Raw genomic sequence first — 19,246 nt, forward strand, 5'->3', positions numbered from 1 at the left:
GTGGGGGAAAAGGCTTGGGTAGGATGTCAGAGAGTCAGTGCAGACTCAGTGGGCTGCATGGCCTCTTCTGCACTGTGGGGATTCTATTATTCACCAGGTGAGTTTATTATAGCCAGGATGCATGACTGGCTGTGTTAATGAAGACACTCTTTCTGACATTTATACTTTCGACCATTAATGGAATGTTTGAGCTGTTGCTAATTTTTGCCTCCCCATCTTCTTTTAGTATAGGCCACTGAGACCAGATAACCGCTTGAGCTTGGGATCTACCTGATCTGCATGGCCTATTGCCATTTGGGTGCATTTTGAGTAATCTGGAAGCTCAATTAATGATTTCCCATTGCACCCTGTTAGGTTGCCACTGCTGTTTTTTTTTATTAATGTGTATTTGAAAATTAATGAGCAATTATTCGTGACAGAATCCACTTTATAAAACCTTTCTTCTTTTCTATTTTCTGACCAATAATGTTAAAAGACATGTTGCTTCCTTGGTGCTAGGTTAAAGGATGTTACCAAACTGGCACTATGCGAAGAGAAGGGAACAGTCAAAAGTTGTGTTCCAAGTTGCAACCAGTGATATCAGTATAAAAAGGCTCTTCAGCAGATTTTCAGAAGCCTGAAGTGATAAACTAGCAATTATTGCTAGTGCCATATGTTGTGATTTTAGAAACAGGAAGCTAGTGCAGGTAAATGCATGTCCAGAGAAATGGTGCAGCAGAGGGGATTTCAGATGCTTTTGACTGGCCACTTGTACAAGGCAGACAGGTTGCACCTGACCGAATACAAGACCAATGTCCTTGTTGGAAAGTTAACTAGTATTGTTGCCGAGTGTTTAAACTAACTTGGCTCAAGGAATGAATCTGTTTGGCTTGAGCTGAGGAACAGAGGGGAAACTATTTTGGGAGCTTTTTTAATAGAGTCCAAACAGTGAGGAGGAGGTAGATGTGCCCATATGTCAGCAAATTTCAAATGCATGTGACATCAATAGTGATACTAGGAGACTTAAGAACATAAGAAATAGGAGCAGGAGTAGGCCATCCAGCCCTTCGAGCCTGCCCCGCCATTCAATAAGATCATGGCTGATCTGTCGCTGCTCAGTTCCACTTTCCCGCCCTCTCCCCATAACCCTTAATCCCCTCTCCTATCAAAAACCCATCAACCCGCGTCTTAAAAATATTTAGCGAGGCAGCCTCCACCACTTCAACGGGCAGAGAATTCCAGAGATTCACCACCCTTTGAGTGAAGAAGGTCCTCCTCAACTCCGTTCTAAACCGCCCCCCTTTTATCTTGAGGCTGTGCCCCCTAGTCCTATTGTCTTTTTTGAGCGGGAAGAGTCTTTCCACCTCTATCCTATCCATCCCATTCATCATCTTATACGTCTCAATGAGATCTCCTCTAATTCTTCTAAACTCTAACGAGTACAAGCCCAGTTTATTCAGCCTCTCCTCATAGCTCAACCCCCTCAACTCCGGTATCAGCCTAGTAAACCTCCTCTGCACTCCCTCCAAGGCCAAAATATCTTTGCGCAGGTGCGGCGCCCAAAAATGCACACAGTACTCCAGTTGCGGCCTCACCAATGCCCTATACAGCTGCAGCAAGACCTCCCTACTTTTATATTCAATCCCCTTTGCTATGAAGGCCAGCATCCCATTCGCCTTCCTGACCACCTGCTGCACCTGCAAGCTGGGTTTTTGCGACTCATGCACAAGGACCCCGAGGTCCCTCTGCACCGTCACCTGCTGCAGTTTTTCGCCCCGTAAGTAATAGTCCTTCCTACCATTCTTCCTACCAAAGTGGACCACCTCACACTTGCCAACATTAAATTCCATTTGCCATTTCCTGGCCCATTCGCCCAGCCTATCTAGATCCTTCTGCAGACTCTCAACACCCTCCGCACAATTTGCCGTTCCCCCAATCTTGGTGTCATCAGGAAATTTCGACACTCTACACTCGGTTCCCTCCTCCAGATCATCTATATAAATGGTAAAAAGCTGAGGCCCCAGCACCGACCCCTGGGGCACTCCACTAGTCACCATCCGCCAATCCGAATAGCACCCGTTAACTTCAATTATCCTAATACAGACTGGAAAAAAACTAAGGCTAGGGAAGGAAATGGATTTCTGCTATGTGCGCAGGAGAACTTTTTCGATCAATGTGTCTCCAGTCTATTAAAAAACTGAAGTAGTGTTAGATTTGCTTCTGGGAAGTGAAGTAGGACAAGTGAAGTGCGTTCCAGTAGAAGGTTATTTAGCTAAGTGATTACAGCACATCTTGGTTTATAGTAATTATGGTGGGGAAAAAAGCAGAAAATATCAAAGATGAAAATGCCAATGCTAATTTCTGTCATTTAAGAAGGAATTTTGCACAGATTAGAAAAGATGATTTAAAAGCAATAACGAAAAAATGGATGGCATCCAGGAAAAAAGTAATTCACGTTCAAACTGGTAATATTCCTTGAAAGGAAAAGGTAGAACATTCAAAGCTAACGCACCCTTGATGTCAAATAAACTATCAATTAATCTAAAATAGAAGAAAAAGATTATGATCAATGCCCCTGCTCTTAAAAAAAAACGTCCAAAACAAGGTTTAGTCAACACAAGGAAAATTATGGAACTATAGAAGGGAATTGAAAAGTTTGCTGCAAGAGATAAAGAGAGTTTGAGAAAAGATGAGTAGGAATCTTAAATTGGTATCTTGAAACTTCTTCTCAAAATTTAAGCAGCATGCTTCGGAAGAAATTGGACTTAAGTTCCTAAAAAAATCTTACGTAGAGCCAGAGTACTTTTCACTTCTCTTAGTAAAGAAGGTGAATGGTGTGGAGTTATGGGCATGATAGTGATATGTAGAGAACAACAAAGAACAAAAACAGCCCGGGAAACAGGCCCTTCGGCCCAACGAGCCCGCGCCGCCATCTTAACACCACCAGTCCCCCTCTCCACCCACGACCCTTGTCTAATGTTTTATGGCCATCCAGATTGAGGGAAACTGATTTAGGGACAATTTATTACTGCCAATCAGCCTAACAGCACATCTTTGGGGTGTGGGAGGAAACCAGAGCACCCGGAGAAAACCCACGCAAGCACGGGGAGAATGCGCAAACTCCCACAGACACCGGCCCAAATCCATGTGTCTGCACAGCAATCAGCGATAGTCACTGAGCTGTCGTCTTGCCCAGTATCTGGTCCAGTTTAGGGGCACACTAACGACATGAAGCACTAGGCCAATCTCGAACAACCAAGAGCAGCGACCCATCGCGTGTATGCCCCTCATTGGACACAAGGCGTAGAGCAGGCCTACTAAAAAGATTAGGATTACTGAAAGTTGGAAAGTCACCTGGTGTAGATGGAATATGTCTGAGGTTACCCAGAGAATCTAAGATAGGAATAACAAAGCCATTGGTCATAATCATTGTTATGTCAGGATTCAAGAAAGGGGATTGGGATAAACCAACAAATTACAGGTTAGTCAGTCCTTTGTCTGTGGTGGGGAAGTTGTTGGAAACCATTATAAAGGACGAAATAAAGTTTCATTTTAGAAAGGCATGGGTTGGTCCATGAGAGCCTGCATGGATTTGCTATGCAAGTAGTGTCTGACGAACTTGGTTGAGTGCTTTGAAGTAATGGAGAAAATTAATTAGGGCAGTAGGGATTGCATATATAGATTTTTTGGGAAAGCATTCAACAAAATCTTATGAAGAAGTTGAACACTCATGGGTTTGAGGGTAAGTAGCAGTACGGATACAAAATTGGATCCGTGACAAGGCCAGAGGATGGTGGTGGATCGATGTTCTTCAGACTGAGAGGTGATTTGCAGTAGTGTTCTCCAAGGATCATTTTTGGGTCCGTTATTCTTTGTAGTTTTTATAAATGACTTGGACTGGGGAATAGAGAGCAGTTTTATAAAGATTGCAGATCATATGAAATATCGTAAATCAGAATGAGGATAGTTACATATTTTGTGATGACAGCCTGGATGGTGAAATGGGCAGAAGCGCGGCAGATGGGGTTCAGTGCACAGAAGTCTGAATCGGTACACTTTGGAAGGATTACTGAGGAATGACAGTATACCATAAATGAAATGATTTTGAAAAATGCAGATAGCATATACACAATTCTTAAAGATGGCAGGAATGTTGAGGTGTTATAAATATAGGAATTTCTTAATCACTGGTTTGGTCTTCACTGAAGTATTGTGGACAGTTATGGGAATCACGTTTTAGGGATGATGTATTAGAAAGAGTACACTGGAGATTTACTAGAATGTTTCCTGAAATGTGAGACTTCAGGCTTGAGGAAAGATTGGAAAAGTTAGAACTGTTCTCCTTGGAACAAAGAAGATTGAGATGATCCAGTAGAAGTTTTCAAGACAGTCAGAGATTTGAAGGACTTGATGGATTGAGTTATAAGGAGAGGCTGGATAGACTGGGACTTTTTTCTCTGGAACGTTGGAGGCTTAAGAGTGATCTTATAGAGGTCTGTAAAATAAGGGGCATAAATCAGCTAGATAGTCAATATCTTTTCCCAAAGATAGGGGAGTTGAAAACTAGAGGGCATAGGTTTAAGGTGAGAGGGGAGAGATACAAAAGGGTCCAGAGGGACAATTTTATCACAGAGTGTGATGAGTGTGTGGAACAAGCTGCCTGGGATGATAGTAGAGGCAGGTACAATTCTGTCTTTTAAAAAGCATTTAGGCAGTTACATGGCTATAGAGATATAGAGATATATAGATGGCTATAGAGCATAGAACCCTACAGTGCAGAAAAAGGCCCTTTGGCCCATCGAGTCTGCACCGAACAGAATTCCACCCAGGCCCTACCACTCTGTCCCTACATATTATACCCACTAATCACTCTAACCTACGCATTCCTGGGCACTAAGGGGCAATTTCTTAGCATGGCCAATCAACCTAACCCGCACATCTTTGGACTGTGGGAGGAAACCGGAGTACCCAGAGGAAACCCACGCAGACATGAGGAAAATGTGCAAACACCACACAGACAGTGACCCGAGCCCAGAATCGAACCCAGGACCCTGGAGCTGTGAAGCAGCAGTACTAACCACTGCTACCGTGCTGCCCTTTAAAAGGATATGGGCTAAAGGCAGGCAATTGGGACTAGCTTAGGGGTTTTAAAAAAGGGGAGCAGCATGGACAAGTTGGGCCAAAGGGTCTGTTTCCATGCTGTAAACTTCTATGACTATAAAAAGGAAAAGAAAATCTTCTGGTGAGTGGGTCAATAACTACAGGTCGTAGATTTGAAATTAGTGAAGAAAGATTGAGGAGTGATGAGAACCATTTCACGGTTGTTGAGACATGGAACCCTCTACTTGAAAAATCGGTAGAAGTTGATTCCGTAAATTGTAAGAGAGTTGGACAGGCACTGGAACCCAGAGAGCTTGCAGACCTACAGATGAAAAGTAGAGAGTGAGACTATGCATTAATTCTCTTTCAAAGAACAGGGGCAGTCACGATGGGCCACGTGACCAACTGCTCTGCTATACATTTCTATGATTGCTATGAAATAATTCTTGTAATTTTAACGTGATTCTCATTTACCCTCTCAGGTACCTGGTGGATAGCCGCTGGTTTAAGCAGTGGAAGAAATATGTTGGTTTTGATAGCTGGGACAAATATCAGATGGGAGACCAAAATGTGTATCCTGGTCCTGTTGACAACTCTGGACTTCTGAAAGGTTAGAGCAATTGTCTTATGTTTTTAGACGCCGACAATATAAGTTTGATAACCATATTCTGTAGAAGTGCAGTAGAAGGACACTTGCAGCAGGAATATTGACTTTCTGTCCTCTTGGTTTATGGAGATATTCAGAATAAATACAATTCTCCCGTACAAATTCCGTGCAACTTATCCTTCCGGAAACTGCTTCAGGTTTGTGTTTCAGGTTTTACAAATACCAGTTGGTTTTTTAATCCACTGTGACTATGTCACAGGTTCCTTGCTCTCAGCTTCAGTCAGTCGTTCATCCATCAGGTTCCAGATTTCAAAATGAAATCTGATTTACATCTGAGTCTAATGTAATATGGGTCCATTGTCTTCAGCTGGACAAGGCAGTGGTGGTTGATTTGGTTTGAAACATTTTTACTTTAAGAAAAACTTAATGCTCTGGTGAAGTTAATTGGGTCTTTTTCTCATATTCTCCAAACCATATACTGCACTGGCTAAAATACAAGAATGTTTAGTTATGGCTGTGCTGTCCCACTGTTAAAGGAGCAATGAGGAGGCGATGGCCCAGTGGTATTATCGCTAGACTATTAATCCAGAAACTGAACTAATGTCCTGGGATCTCAGGTTCAAATCCTGAAACACTATAACCGCAGGTCAGAGGCTAGGAATATTGTGGCAAGTAACTCACCTGACTCCCCAGAGCCTGTCCACTGTCTACAAGGCACAAGTCATGAGTGTGATGTAATGCTCCCCACTTGCCTGAATGGGTGCAACTCCAACAACTCTCAAGGTTGACTCCATCCAAGATAAAGTAGCCCACTTGATTGGTGCACGTTGCTTTGTGGATCCAGAACTGACTTGCCCACAGAAGGCAAAGAGTGGTTGTAGATGGGTCTTTTTCTACATGGAGGTTAGTCACCAGTGGAGTGCTCCAGGGATCTGTTCTGGGGCCCTTGCTCTTTGTGATTTTTATAAATGACCTGAATGAGGAAGTGGAGGGATGGGTTGGTAAGTTTGCTGATGACACAAAGGTTGAAGGTGTTGTGGATAGTGTGGAGGGATGTCAGAAGTTGCAACGAGACACAGGATGCAAGATTGGGCAGAGAAGTGGCAGATGGACTTCAATCCAGATAAGTGTGTGGTGATTCATTGTGGCAGGTCAAATGGGATGACGGAACATATTAAGGGTAAGACTCTTGGCAGTGTGGAAGATCAGAAGGATCATGGGGTCTGGGTCCATAGGACTCTTAAATCAGCCTCGCAGGTAGAGGATGTGGTTAAGAAGGCATATAGTGTACTGGCCTTCATCAATCGAGGAATTGAATTCAGGAGCCGGGAGATAATGCTGCAGCTGTATAAGACCCTGGTCAGATCCCACTTGGAGTACTGTGCTCAGTTCTGGTTGCCTCATTACAGGAAGGATTTGGAAGCCATAGAAAGGGTGCAGAGGAGATTTACAAGGATGTTGCCTGGATTAGGTGGCATGCCTTATGAGGATAGGTTGAGAGAGCTCAGCCTTTTCTCCTTAGAGAGAAAAAAGGATGAGAGGTGACCTGATAGAGGTGTATAAGATGTTGAGAGGTATTGATCGAGTGGATTCTCAGGCTTTTTCCCAGGGCTGAAATGGCTGCCACAAGAGGACACAGGTTTAGGGTGCTGGGGAGTAGGTACAGAGGAGATGTCGGGTAAGTTTTTCACTGAGGGTGGTGGGTGCGTGGAATCGGCTTTCAGCAGTGGTGGTGGAGGCGGATTCGTTAGGGTCTTTTAAGAGACTTTTGGATAAGTAACATAAAGGGTTATAGGTAAGCCTAGTAGGTAGGGACATGATCGGCGCAACTTGTGGGCCGAAGGGCCTGTTTGTGCTGTAGCTTTTCTATGTTCTAACATCCACAAACATCCACCTTTCCACCACTGGCACTCAGTAGCAACAGTGTCTGCTATCTACAAGATGCACTGCAGCAATTCACCAAAGATCTTTTGCCTGAGAATACATCTAGGGTACATTAATATGCAGAGATTGTTAGGGAATAGGTTTAAACCAGTCAGTCAGTCTGTCTGTCTGAAATGCCTCAGAAATTGATATATTTCTAGCACTGGTACATGCCCTGTATTGTTATACCCTGTAGTTTTACTGGTCTTTAGGAAATTTTTGAAGCAACAGGCAATTTTTGTTTTATTTATTTATTCGTGTCACAAGTGGGTTTGTATTAACACTGCAATGTGTTACTGTGAAAATCCCCTAGTCACTCTGGTGCCTGTTCAGGTACCTTGAGGGAGAATTTAGCATGGCCAGTGCACCTGACCAGCACGTCTTTTGGACTGTGGGAAGAAACCGGAGCAGAGGTAACCCACGGAGACATGGGGGAGAACATGCGGACGCCGCACAGACAGTAACCCAAGCCGGGAATCGAACCCAAGTACCTGACGCTGTGAGGCAGCAGTGCTACCATTGTGCCATCTTGCCGCCCAATCAGTGTTTTTGTTGGGATGTATATGGAAGGTAGCTGAGGATCAGAGACTATACTAACCAGTTTGGTTTCCAGCCAGGAACTTGAACAGCCATGCATTTTTGGCCAGCAGCATGTACATTGAACATAAGAAATAGGAGCAGGAGTAGGCCATCCAGCCCTTCGAGCCTGCCCCGCCATTCAATAAGATCATGGCTGATCTGTCGCTGCTCAGTTCCACTTTCCCGCCCTCTCCCCATAACCCTTAATCCCCTCTCCTATCAAAAACCCATCAACCCGCATCTTAAAAATATTTAGCGAGGCAGCCTCCACCACTTCAACGGGCAGAGAATTCCAGAGATTCACCACCCTTTGAGTGAAGAAGTTCCTCCTCAACTCCGTTCTAAACCGCCCCCCTTTTTATCTTGAGGCTGTGCCCCCTAGTCCTATTGTCTTTTTTGAGCGGGAAGAGTCTTTCCACCTCTATCCTATCCATCCCATTCATCATCTTATACGTCTCAATGAGATCTCCTCTAATTCTTCTAAACTCTAACGAGTACAAGCCCAGTTTATTCAGCCTCTCCTCATAGCTCAACCCCCTCAACTCCAGTATCAGCCTAGTAAACCTCCTCTGCACTCCCTCCAAGGCCAAAATATCTTTGCGCAGGTGCGGCGCCCAAAAATGCACACAGTACTCCAGTTGCGGCCTCACCAATGCCCTATACAGCTGCAGCAAGACCTCCCTACTTTTATATTCAATCCCCCTCGCTATGAAGGCCAGCATCCCATTCGCCTTCCTGACCACCTGCTGCACCTGCAAGCTGGGTTTTTGCGACTCATGCACAAGGACCCCGAGGTCCCTCTTCACCGTCGCCTGCTGCAGTTTTTCGCCCCGTAAGTAATAGTCCTTCCTACCATTCTTCCTACCAAAGTGGACCACCTCACACTTGCCAACATTAAATTCCATTTGCCATTTCCTGGCCCATTCGCCCAGCCTATCTAGATCCTTCTGCAGACTCTCCACACCCTCCGCACAATTTGCCGTTCCCCCAATCTTGGTGTCATCAGGAAATTTCGACACTCTACACTCGGTTCCCTCCTCCAGATCATCTATATAAATGGTAAAAAGCTGAGGCCCCAGCACCGACCCCTGGGGCACTCCACTAGTCACCATCCGCCAATCCGAATAGCACCCGTTGACCCCCACTCTCTGCCTCCTATTTGACAACCAATCCTCTATCCACGCTAACACCCTACCCCCAACTCCATGTCCCTCGACCTTCTGCAATAACCTCTTGTGAGGCACTTTGTCAAACGCCTTCTGAAAATCTAGAAAGACCACATCCACCGGCTCTCCTCTATCCACCGCCCTAGACACATCCTCATAGAACTCCAGTAAATTTGTCAGACACGACTTCCTTTTAATGAAACCGTGCTGCGTCTGCTCTATCAAGCAATTCCCTTCAAGATGCCTCGCAATTTCCTCCTTAATGACAGATTCTAACATTTTACCTACCACAGACGTTAAACTAACCGGCCTATAATTCCCCGCCTTTTGCCTGGCACCCTTCTTAAACAACGGCGTAACATTAGCCGTTTTCCAATCATCCGGCACTTCCCCGGAATCCAGCGACGTTTGGAAAATAACCACCAAGGCATCCACTATCACCTCCGCCATTCCTTTCAGAACCCTCGGATGCATTCCATCCGGTCCTGGGGACTTGTCCACAATCAGCCCCTCCAGTCTGTCGAGCACCGCCTTTCTAGTAACAGTAATGTCATTAAGACCCTCCAGTCCTACCACCTTTCCATCGCTAACACCCGGCAAATTATTCACGTCCTCCTCCGTGAAGACAGAAACAAAAAAGTTATCCAATACCTTAGCCATATCCCCATCCCCTACCACTAGGTCCCCTTTCTCATCCTCTAAAGGACCAACATTCACCCTAGCCAGCCTCTTCCTTTTTATATATTTATAAAAACTCTTGCTATCCTTTTTTATATTAAGCGCTAGCCCAGCTTCATAGTTTCTCCTACCCTTCCTTATCAACTTCTTTGTCAATCTTTGTTGACATTTAAACCTCTCCCAATCCTCTTCTCGCCCACTACTCTTAGCTACTCTAAATTCCTCCGCTTTTAGTTTAACACTTTCCTTCACCTCCTTTGTTATCCACGGCTTATTACCTCTCCTCCTACTATCCTTTTTGACCATCGGAATAAATTTCCGTTGAGCACCAAGAAAGATCTCCTTAAAGATCCTCCACTGCTCCTCAACAGACCCTCCCTCCAACGCGCTCTCCCAGTCCACATTCGCCAATTCTTCTCTCATCCTACCGTATTTCCCTCTATTCAAACAAAGGACGCGTGTCCGGGAACCTACGTTCTCCTCCTCCATCTGCACCAGAAACTCCACCATACAATGATCACTCTCCCCAAGAGGATCCTTCACCACAAGGTCCCTAATTCTACCCGCTTCATTACATAGCACCAGATCCAAGATAGCTTGCTCCCTCGTCGGCTCCAACACACACTGTTCGAGGAAACTATCCCGGCAGCATTCCAAGAACTCCTCCTCGAGCCCCCCACGTCCAACATGGGTCGACCAATCAATATGCAGATTGAAATCCCCCATAACTACGGCCGTCCCATTCCTGCACGCCGCACTTATTTGCGCGTTAACAGCCCGCCCCATCTCCAGATCATTATTCGGGGGCCTATAGACGACACCCACCAGTGTCTTCCTCCCTTTGCTGTTCCTAATTGCTTCTTGGACAGCACATCTTCCCCTTTATCTGGAATACCATAAACTAACATTTTGTTCATGCAGAAAACAGTTTTAATAAGTACTTTTCTTGGCTAATTTCCTTTGCTTCTGGGGGGATTTTTGAAGTAAAAATTAGCATTGGAAAATATTAGACTGAAAATTAGCAAATCAATTTCTGGTGGCATTTTCTTGTATCAAGGGGAATGTTGCTCAATAAATTATCACGTAGCATTTAAGGCAATGCCAACTTTAATGCTTGGATATTCATTCTGAGGACAGCTGAGAAATGAAATAATTATTCCATACTTTTCTGATGCCATTATTGAATTGAGTGTGCAGCAGTATTAGTGATGCACCCATTTGTGAGGCATTTCAGGCCTACCGTTTTGCTTTAAACCTGCTTCCCAACATATCTGTGCCAATTAACGTACGCACATTGATCTTCCATGACCTTATACAAAGGGAATTGAGATGAAGTGTAGTCTTCAGGAGAAGTAAGATTAAAAGAGCAGCTGGCATAGATGTACTCCTGGCCTAATTTTAAAGTCTCACATTATGTGTCCCTATTTTCTCTTTCCATATTTATAATGAAAGCTGCTGATGTAAAGTTGGCACTTGTGACTTCTCATCTATTGTTCCTCACAGTAAGTCTGAAATTAGTGTTGATGTGAGGAATTACAATCTGGGAAGACTTCAGTGACTTGAAGTTGAGTACTTTTAAGAACTGAGGTTGGGTGCATCGAGGGAGAGCAAGAGGGACTAGGCGATTGAGTTAAAAATATAAAAGACTACACTGAAAATCAAAAAGAACAACACACCTTTTCTTTCATTGGAAATAGTTCCAAATATATTTTTGTGCCAGTATTTTAGGAATAGGCAGCATTTGTGGCTCTTGGCAGATTGACTTATTGGGAGGAAAAGTAGTGGGGCATGGATTGAAATTCCACCTTTACTGGGAGTTCCCATTCAAGCGAGGCATCAGGCTCCCAGAGGAATTGCTGTGAAGGTTTGAGAGAAAGGAGTATAGTATGACATATTGATTGAGAACACCAAGTAATCAATTGGTGGTACAGATTCAGAAGGCCCAAAGTGTGATTCTGGAGCAAAATCCTCGTTCAGGCATTGCAACCCCTCTGTAGAACATAACCCAGTTAAAGAAAATTGGACCGGACCTGGAGGTGGGAAGGCCTGGGGAAGTTAGAGACATATTTTTGCGACAATATGAGTAAGTTTTCTGATTTGCTTCACCCAGATATTTTGTATCTCTGGTGGTACTTGATTATAAACTGTGAAAGAAGAACATACAGTTGTAGGTTGGTGGAAGCTGCTACATTATCCATAAAAGGAATTGAAAAATTTGTAAGGTGTATTTGGAGGCAAAGCATTATATTTGATTCAAATTTATCAGAGTACAAATAATGCTTTATGTTTTGTACATCAATAATTCTCCCAAACGACAAGGAAGGAACAAAACTTCATGTACACGTTAAGTAGCAGCCAATTCTAGCACTTATTAAAAATAGAAATCATTTTTACTGCACTGTGGTTCCATGCTTAGCTCAAGTTTGAATTTACCTGGAGTCAAATTTACATTTTCGTCCTTGTTTGCTGTACGCAGGTGGAGATTCGCAGTCTCTAAAGGAGCACCTCATCGATGAGTTGGATTACATCCTGGTACCCACAGAAGGCTGGAATAAGCTGGTCAGCTGGTATGGGTTGTTAGAGAACCAAGAACCAATTGCACGAAAGGTACCTAGCCTGCTTCAGTTCACAGTAAGGGAAGTCGAAAGATTACAGGAAAACTAGAGGGGGAAAGGAATAGAAGCTTATGCTGACATAATTCGTTGGAGAGTGGTGAAAGTGTCAGCTAAAACAAAATTGGGCTGATTAGCCTGTTCCTGTGCTGTAGGCTATGTAATTATGTAAAATGTTGGCCCATGACTGTCCATTCAATTTCAACTAAGTAGTATTTAAATTGCAATATATGTAGTCATGTAGGTAAATGAACATCAGTTTCGACTGTTCCTTTTATAACAATTGGACTAAAGTGCTAGATTCAGTTTAACAGATAGAAATTGAATTCACATTATCTACAATTCGTAGTATTTATTTCCATTAAAGCACTGCAGAAAGATTTCCTTATGTTGGTCTCCTTCAAGTAAAAAGTTTATTTATTAGTCACAAGGTTGCATCAACACTACAATGAAGTTATTGTGAAATTCCCCAAGTCGCCACGGTCCAGCGCCTGCTTGGATCAATGCACCGAACCGGCACGTCTTTCAGATTGTGGGAGGAAACTGGAGCGACTGGAAGAAACCCACATGGACACGGAGAACGTGCAAACTTCACACAGACAGTGACCAAAGCCAGGAATCAAACCCAAGTCCCTGACACTGAGGCAGCAGTGTCACCACTCCTTAGTCTGAGTGCACATATTTACATGACCTTTTATTGCCAATTCCCTTACAGTTTATGAGCACCTTTGTAGACCTGGTCTTTTGATACTTCTGACCACAAAACAAAGCACCAGTTCTGTGAATTACTTGCATGCAGTGTGGTTTAGCTCTGTACTTGGGTTTACTTTTGCACAGTCAGTTTAAGCTTCTGAGTCCAAACATTTTGATGGTTCTAAAAGGCCCTTTAAAAGTGATTCCAGCCTCAACTAGATACTGGTAGGGTGATGAAAACAGACAGCATTTTAAGTGAGTGATGGTTCTCCACCCCCTCCTGCTCCTGCACATTGCTTCTTGGTGATGTCTGAAACACAGCGTCAGTTTTCATATGAATGCTGATAGCAGCCACCTCTACCTAAGCACCACTCTTGACTCCTTCCCCATAGAATGCTTGTCCAGCATCCAATCCTGGATGAACAGAAATTTCCTCCAATTAAATATTGGGAAGGCTGAAGCTGCTGCCTTTGGTCTTTGTTCCCTGGCTACTAGCTCCATTCTTTCACCTATTTGAAGTTGCACCAGGCTGTTCACAACCTTTCTGTCACGCTTGATGGTGAGATGCACCTTGGATCAAATAGCTATGTCATCACAAGACTGCCTATTTATGCCTCTGTTACATTGCCAGACTCAGCCTAGCCCTCAGCTTATCTGCTGCTGATGCCTACATTTTACTAATGGATTTGACCATTTGAGTGCACTCCTGACTGACCTCCACTGTAAACTTGTGGCTATCCAAAAATCTGCTGTCTTGTTCTAACTTGCACTAAGTTCCATTTACCCAGCACTCTTGTACTTATTGACCTGCTATGACCCCCAGTTAAGCAATGCCTCAAGTTTAACATTTTCAATCTTTCTAGAGCCTCACTGCTTCCTGTCTCTATAATCTATTCCAGCCCCACATCCCTCTGAGATATGTCGTCACCTAATTCTTGCCTCTTGATCATTGCTGATTTTAATTGCTCTACCATTAGTAGTCATGTTACCAATTACCTAAACTCTGGAATTCCCTTTCTAAACCTCCACTTTTCATGCCTCTCTTTTACCCATCAACATTCTCCTTAAAGTGTATCTCTTTGGCAAGCTTTTGGCCATCTGCCCTAATTGCCTTTCATGACTTGATGTTAGTTTTTCCTTCATAATGTACAATGTATCTTAGGATGTTTTGTTCACAATATAAATACAAGTTATAGTTGTTGAAACATAGGAAATGTGTCTACCAATTTGCATATAGCAATACGATCAAAACCTGATCATCTGTTTCTGTGTTGACTGAGGGATACATATTGGCCAGGATACTGGGGATAACTTTGGCATGGTGGCACAGTGGTTAGCACTGCTGCCTCAGTGCCACGGACCTGGGTTCGATTCCTGACTTGGAGTACTGTCTGTGCAGAGTTTGCACATTCTTGCCATTTCTGCATGGGTTTCCTCTGGGTTCTCTGAAAGCCTTGCTGGTTAGGTGCATCAGCCATGCTAAATTCTCCCTCAGTGTACCTGAACAGATGCTGGAGTGTGGTGAATAGGGGATTTTCACAGTAACTTAATTGCAGTGTTAATGTAAGCCTACTTGTGACACTAATAAATTTTAAACTCCCCTTCGAAGCTCCTAACTAGGGGGCATGTGAATTTAAATATCTCCGTGTCAGTGAATGAAGCCAAGCATTTTTCAGAATTCTCACAATTTTCTGCAAGTGAACTATAAATGGGATAATAGAGATACACACTGTTTTGATCATAAGACTACATTTGAATCATTAAAATATAAAACATCCAAGCTTTAATTTGCAATTCCAAATGGTAGATAAGTTAAAGACCTTCAGTTTATCAATAGTTCCTATTGTGCAGAAAGAATTGGTTTTGCTGGTGATATGGGTGTTTTGAAACAGAATTTGTTTTTTATTTAGAGAATGTTCAGGATAAAGGAAGGCATTGAAATGGATAATTTTTGCACACGAAATGTCACAGTGATTTTCATAAAAGGTCAAAATAAGTTCAAGCCCATTTAATCTTGCTAGGCCATTCCCCTTCATCAGTTCATGTAGTTGTGCATGTGTGGGTCTGCAAACACGTAAACTATACCAGTATGATCTTTGTCTTGCTTAGGGATTTGGATTTCAGTTGGAGAACCCAATTTTGATGTCGCCATCTGTATTAAAACCACCCTAATAGTTTCATTGGTGTCATGGTTTTGGGCATTGTGTTTGTCAACTCTGTTAGATCTTAATGCCGTTTATAAACTGTCCTTATTGCTTGAAGCTGAAATTATTATCTTCCAACAACGCTCCATGTTGAGTTTGTCTTGTGACGCATTTATGTGACAACATCAACAGATTTTTTTAGAAATTCATTCATGGAATGTGGATGTCACTGGCTAGGCCAGCATTTATTGCCAATCCCAAACTGCCCTTGAGGAGCTGGTGGTGAGTTGCCTTCCTTAACTGCTGTAGACCATGTGGTGTAGGTACATCTATGTTGCTGTTAGGGAGTGAGTTCTAGGATTTTGACTCAGTAACAATGAAGGAACAGTGATGCATTTCCAATTCAGGATGACAGTGGGTTGGAGATTGTAGGAAAGTGTTACAACCAGTCCCCAGATGAGCTTCCCCGTATTTGTTAATGTGGGTGAGATCCTTCAATTTATTACCATCCAGATGAGAAAGGATAAACTGGCTCCTTTATTCAATATCCCCTGTTGCTGCAGCAAAGTTGAATCTATAAAGGCTACCTTTTCTCAATTCCAATATTTGTTTTACAATGACCCAATTTAACCAGACTTTCTTAAGTTAAAGATGGAGTGAATTTGTTAGCTACTAAAGGCAACAAAATGATAAAAACAACATGCATATACAGTCCTACAGATTAGAAGTGCGAATTGAGTCCAAAGTAAGCAAGTAAAATAAAGATACAAAATGGTCCTTGACTCATGAGTATTAGATGATTGAATCAGGATCATATTTGCTGGGGTTTAGAAGAATGAGGGGGATCTCCTGGAAATCCTAACAAGACTGGACAGGGTAGATGCAGGAAGAATGTTCCTAATGGTAATGATGTCCAGAACAAGAGGTCATAGGCTATGGATACAGGATAAACCTTTTAGGACTAAAATGAGAAACTCCTTCACCCAGAGACTGGTCAGTCTGTGGAATTTGCTACCACAGAAAGCAGTTGAGCCCAAATCGTAGTATATTTTCAAGAAGGAATTAGATATAGTTCTTGGGGCAAAAGAGATCAAAGGATATGGGGGAAGGCGGGATCAGGCTATTAAATCGGATGATCAGCCATGATTATAATTGAATGGTGGAGCAGGTTCAGAGGGCCAAATGACCTACTCCTCTTCCTATTTGCTATGTTTCTTGGAGCATTGCAGCCATTGCAATTCGAGATCCCAGTAGTACTGACTTCAGGTGAACAGTTATTTTCGAAATTCCAATAGTGTTGGCTCCTGCGGGTGAACAGTTGGTTTTGGGGTTCTGGCGTTCTCCCTGTCTGAGAGAGATGGAGATATATCTGCAAGTAGGTTTTGCTGAGGTATTTCTGCTTCTCCCTGATACCCCAGCACTAATCAGATCACAGACACATGCGTGCATGCACACAACACAACACTAGGTGGTTTTGTTGTCTCAGAATATCACCTATTTTACGAGTGACTGACTTTATATCCTCAGTCAACTTTGAGTTTGGGCGTCCATTTTTTAAAAACCTGTAGGTTTTACTTAAAGTCCAGTATTTCTGGACATTATTTGGTGTTTTTCTTTCATTACTATGACAATGTAGTCATATGTAGAATGAGGTGTAATGAGTAAATTTCAGTCTTGCTGTTTCTGTAACTTAAGGAAAACAAGGCACAAATAACATGACAACCTCCCATAAGCTAATGACTGAAGTAAAATCAGTGACTTTATGTAATTTAGATCATGTTTATCCATGAGTGTGGGTAAGACAAGAGGAGATAGTGATGCAGCAACAGTCCTTTTGAAGGAATGACTAGCTCCTGGGGAGCAAACGGTAGATTGGAAATAATCATTGCGATGCATATATTCAAAAAGGGGATAGAGTAGCTATGGCAACTACAGTCCATTCCTGTACTATTTCGGAATTGATCAGGAGTGAACAAAAGTACCTGTACTATAAAAACATATTAATTCATGCGAGAATGATTTTGTCTGACCAACTTTCTCAATTACTTTGAGGAACTAACACCTGAAGCATGGAAAAGTTATACCACAAAAGGGAGCTGATTAGCCCATTTTATCTGTACTGGCTGAAAGAATTAACTGTCCAGCTTAATCTAAGTGTCCAGCTTTTGGTCTGAAGCCCTGCAGGTTATGGTAATTGAAATGCACTTCCACGTACTTTTAAATGCAGTGAGGCATATCTACCTCTACTATTTCAGGCAAAGTGTTTCAGACTCTTCAAGTAACAAACAGTGAAAGGGCCAGTATAGCATTGGGGTTCACAAGATGGTCTTGACTCTGCCAAAAAGAACCAGTGCACGTCAGAAAGAAAATACAACTCTGACTCATTAAATTTTTATTAATTACCCAAAGGAAATAAGTATTTTTCTGACTCGACGCAAGTTTAACTGTCCCAAGATTATCATGCCACCAAACAGCCACAGTAGAGGGAGGTGACAGTACTGGTTATATGGTGCATATCATCTGACATCGTTTTCAGGCTCGCCACTACCACACAGTGACAGTCAGTGGTGGATCTGTGGAATTTTTACAACCGCAAGAGGGATCCTGAAAGCAACAAGTTTAAGAATCCTTGCATTACAACAACCTGTAATGATCAATTACTAAACACACTAGACCTCATTAGTGTTACTTTTAACTGTGGGAAAACACTGAAAATTAACATGCCTCAAGAGTATATTTGTTCAATCACATAATCTGAAGCGGAAGTGTTCAAATGTGGAAGCCTGATTTTAAAAGATGCAAAAGAATTCTGCACCTCAAAAGTTCGAGACTGAATGACTGTGATCTTCTCTGTATGGTCATAATATGAATCTATGATCAGTCAGTCTTTAAAACAGCATTTAAATAAGGTATAGCACCTACTTTTTTGTGGTTGTTGACCAACAAGTTTGAACTGTTGTAGAGAATTTTAAATGTAGTTCTTGCTGTCATAATGTTAAAAAAATTCAATTTCTGTCAAACATTTTTAACTCCCCTCATTTAGTATTACTTCTAGCAGTGCTTTGAGATGTTAATGAGTTGTTTTAAAAGTTTGTATGCTGAACATTAGCCAGAACAAACAAAAGATCCATGCAGATATTGTTTCTGGAGATAATAATGGACTGGGATTATTTCTATTGCTGTCAGTGATCTGTGCTTTAGAATGCAGCAATTGCAGCTTATTTAAGTGGGGTATTGTGGAAGATTAGGTTAACAAATAGTAAAACATTCAATTAAGTATTTGAAAAACACTCCTATTTTATTTGCATTAAAATGATTTGCCTTGCATGATTCCCAAAAGAAATTTTCTGTGTGTTGCTATTGTTACTTTGTGAATACTTTCTTTTCAGGTGGTGGAGCAGGGCATGTTTGTGAAGCATTGCAAAGTGGAAGTGTACCTAACAGAATTAAAGTTGTGTGAAAATGGTAACATGAACACTGTCATAACAAGGCGATTTAGCAAAGCTGACATCATAGGTAAGTGAATATTCTCAACAGTGTTAACATCTTTCCAGCTACTGTTTCTCTCTGCATATCCGGAAGGCATTGTTTTCTGTGAGAGGCATTTCTATGGACATCCTCTTGCAGTTCACTCAAGTGTCCTTTCATTTCACAAGCCTAGATGATAACTTCTGGTACAGGCTATTTGATCACCTAGGGCATATTGACTAAACCCAGCATCTATAAACTTGCCTTTCAAGTGGGAAATGTTCTGTAGTGATCAGG

At 42.5% G+C, this 19,246-nt stretch overlaps 1 protein-coding gene across 8 annotated transcripts in view; it reads left to right on the top strand.

Moving 5' to 3' along the window:
* The window catches only part of LOC145344246 (ubiquitin carboxyl-terminal hydrolase 15-like), a 115,650-nt gene that overhangs the window by 14,863 nt on the left and 81,541 nt on the right, over window positions 1–19,246 (top strand). For all 8 annotated transcript variants that reach the window (XM_080191276.1, XM_080191277.1, XM_080191278.1 and 5 more), the window contains 3 exons: window positions 5,562–5,689; window positions 12,509–12,639; window positions 18,871–18,997. In XM_080191276.1, the coding sequence (XP_080047402.1) occupies window positions 5,562–5,689; window positions 12,509–12,639; window positions 18,871–18,997 (386 nt within the window). The remainder of the gene's footprint in view (window positions 1–5,561; window positions 5,690–12,508; window positions 12,640–18,870; window positions 18,998–19,246) is intronic.

This window comes from Carcharhinus amblyrhynchos, chromosome 6, assembly GCF_965287045.1.
Source record: "Carcharhinus amblyrhynchos chromosome 6, sCarAmb.v2.hapA, whole genome shotgun sequence".
Classification (NCBI taxonomy): Eukaryota; Metazoa; Chordata; class Chondrichthyes; order Carcharhiniformes; family Carcharhinidae; genus Carcharhinus; species Carcharhinus amblyrhynchos.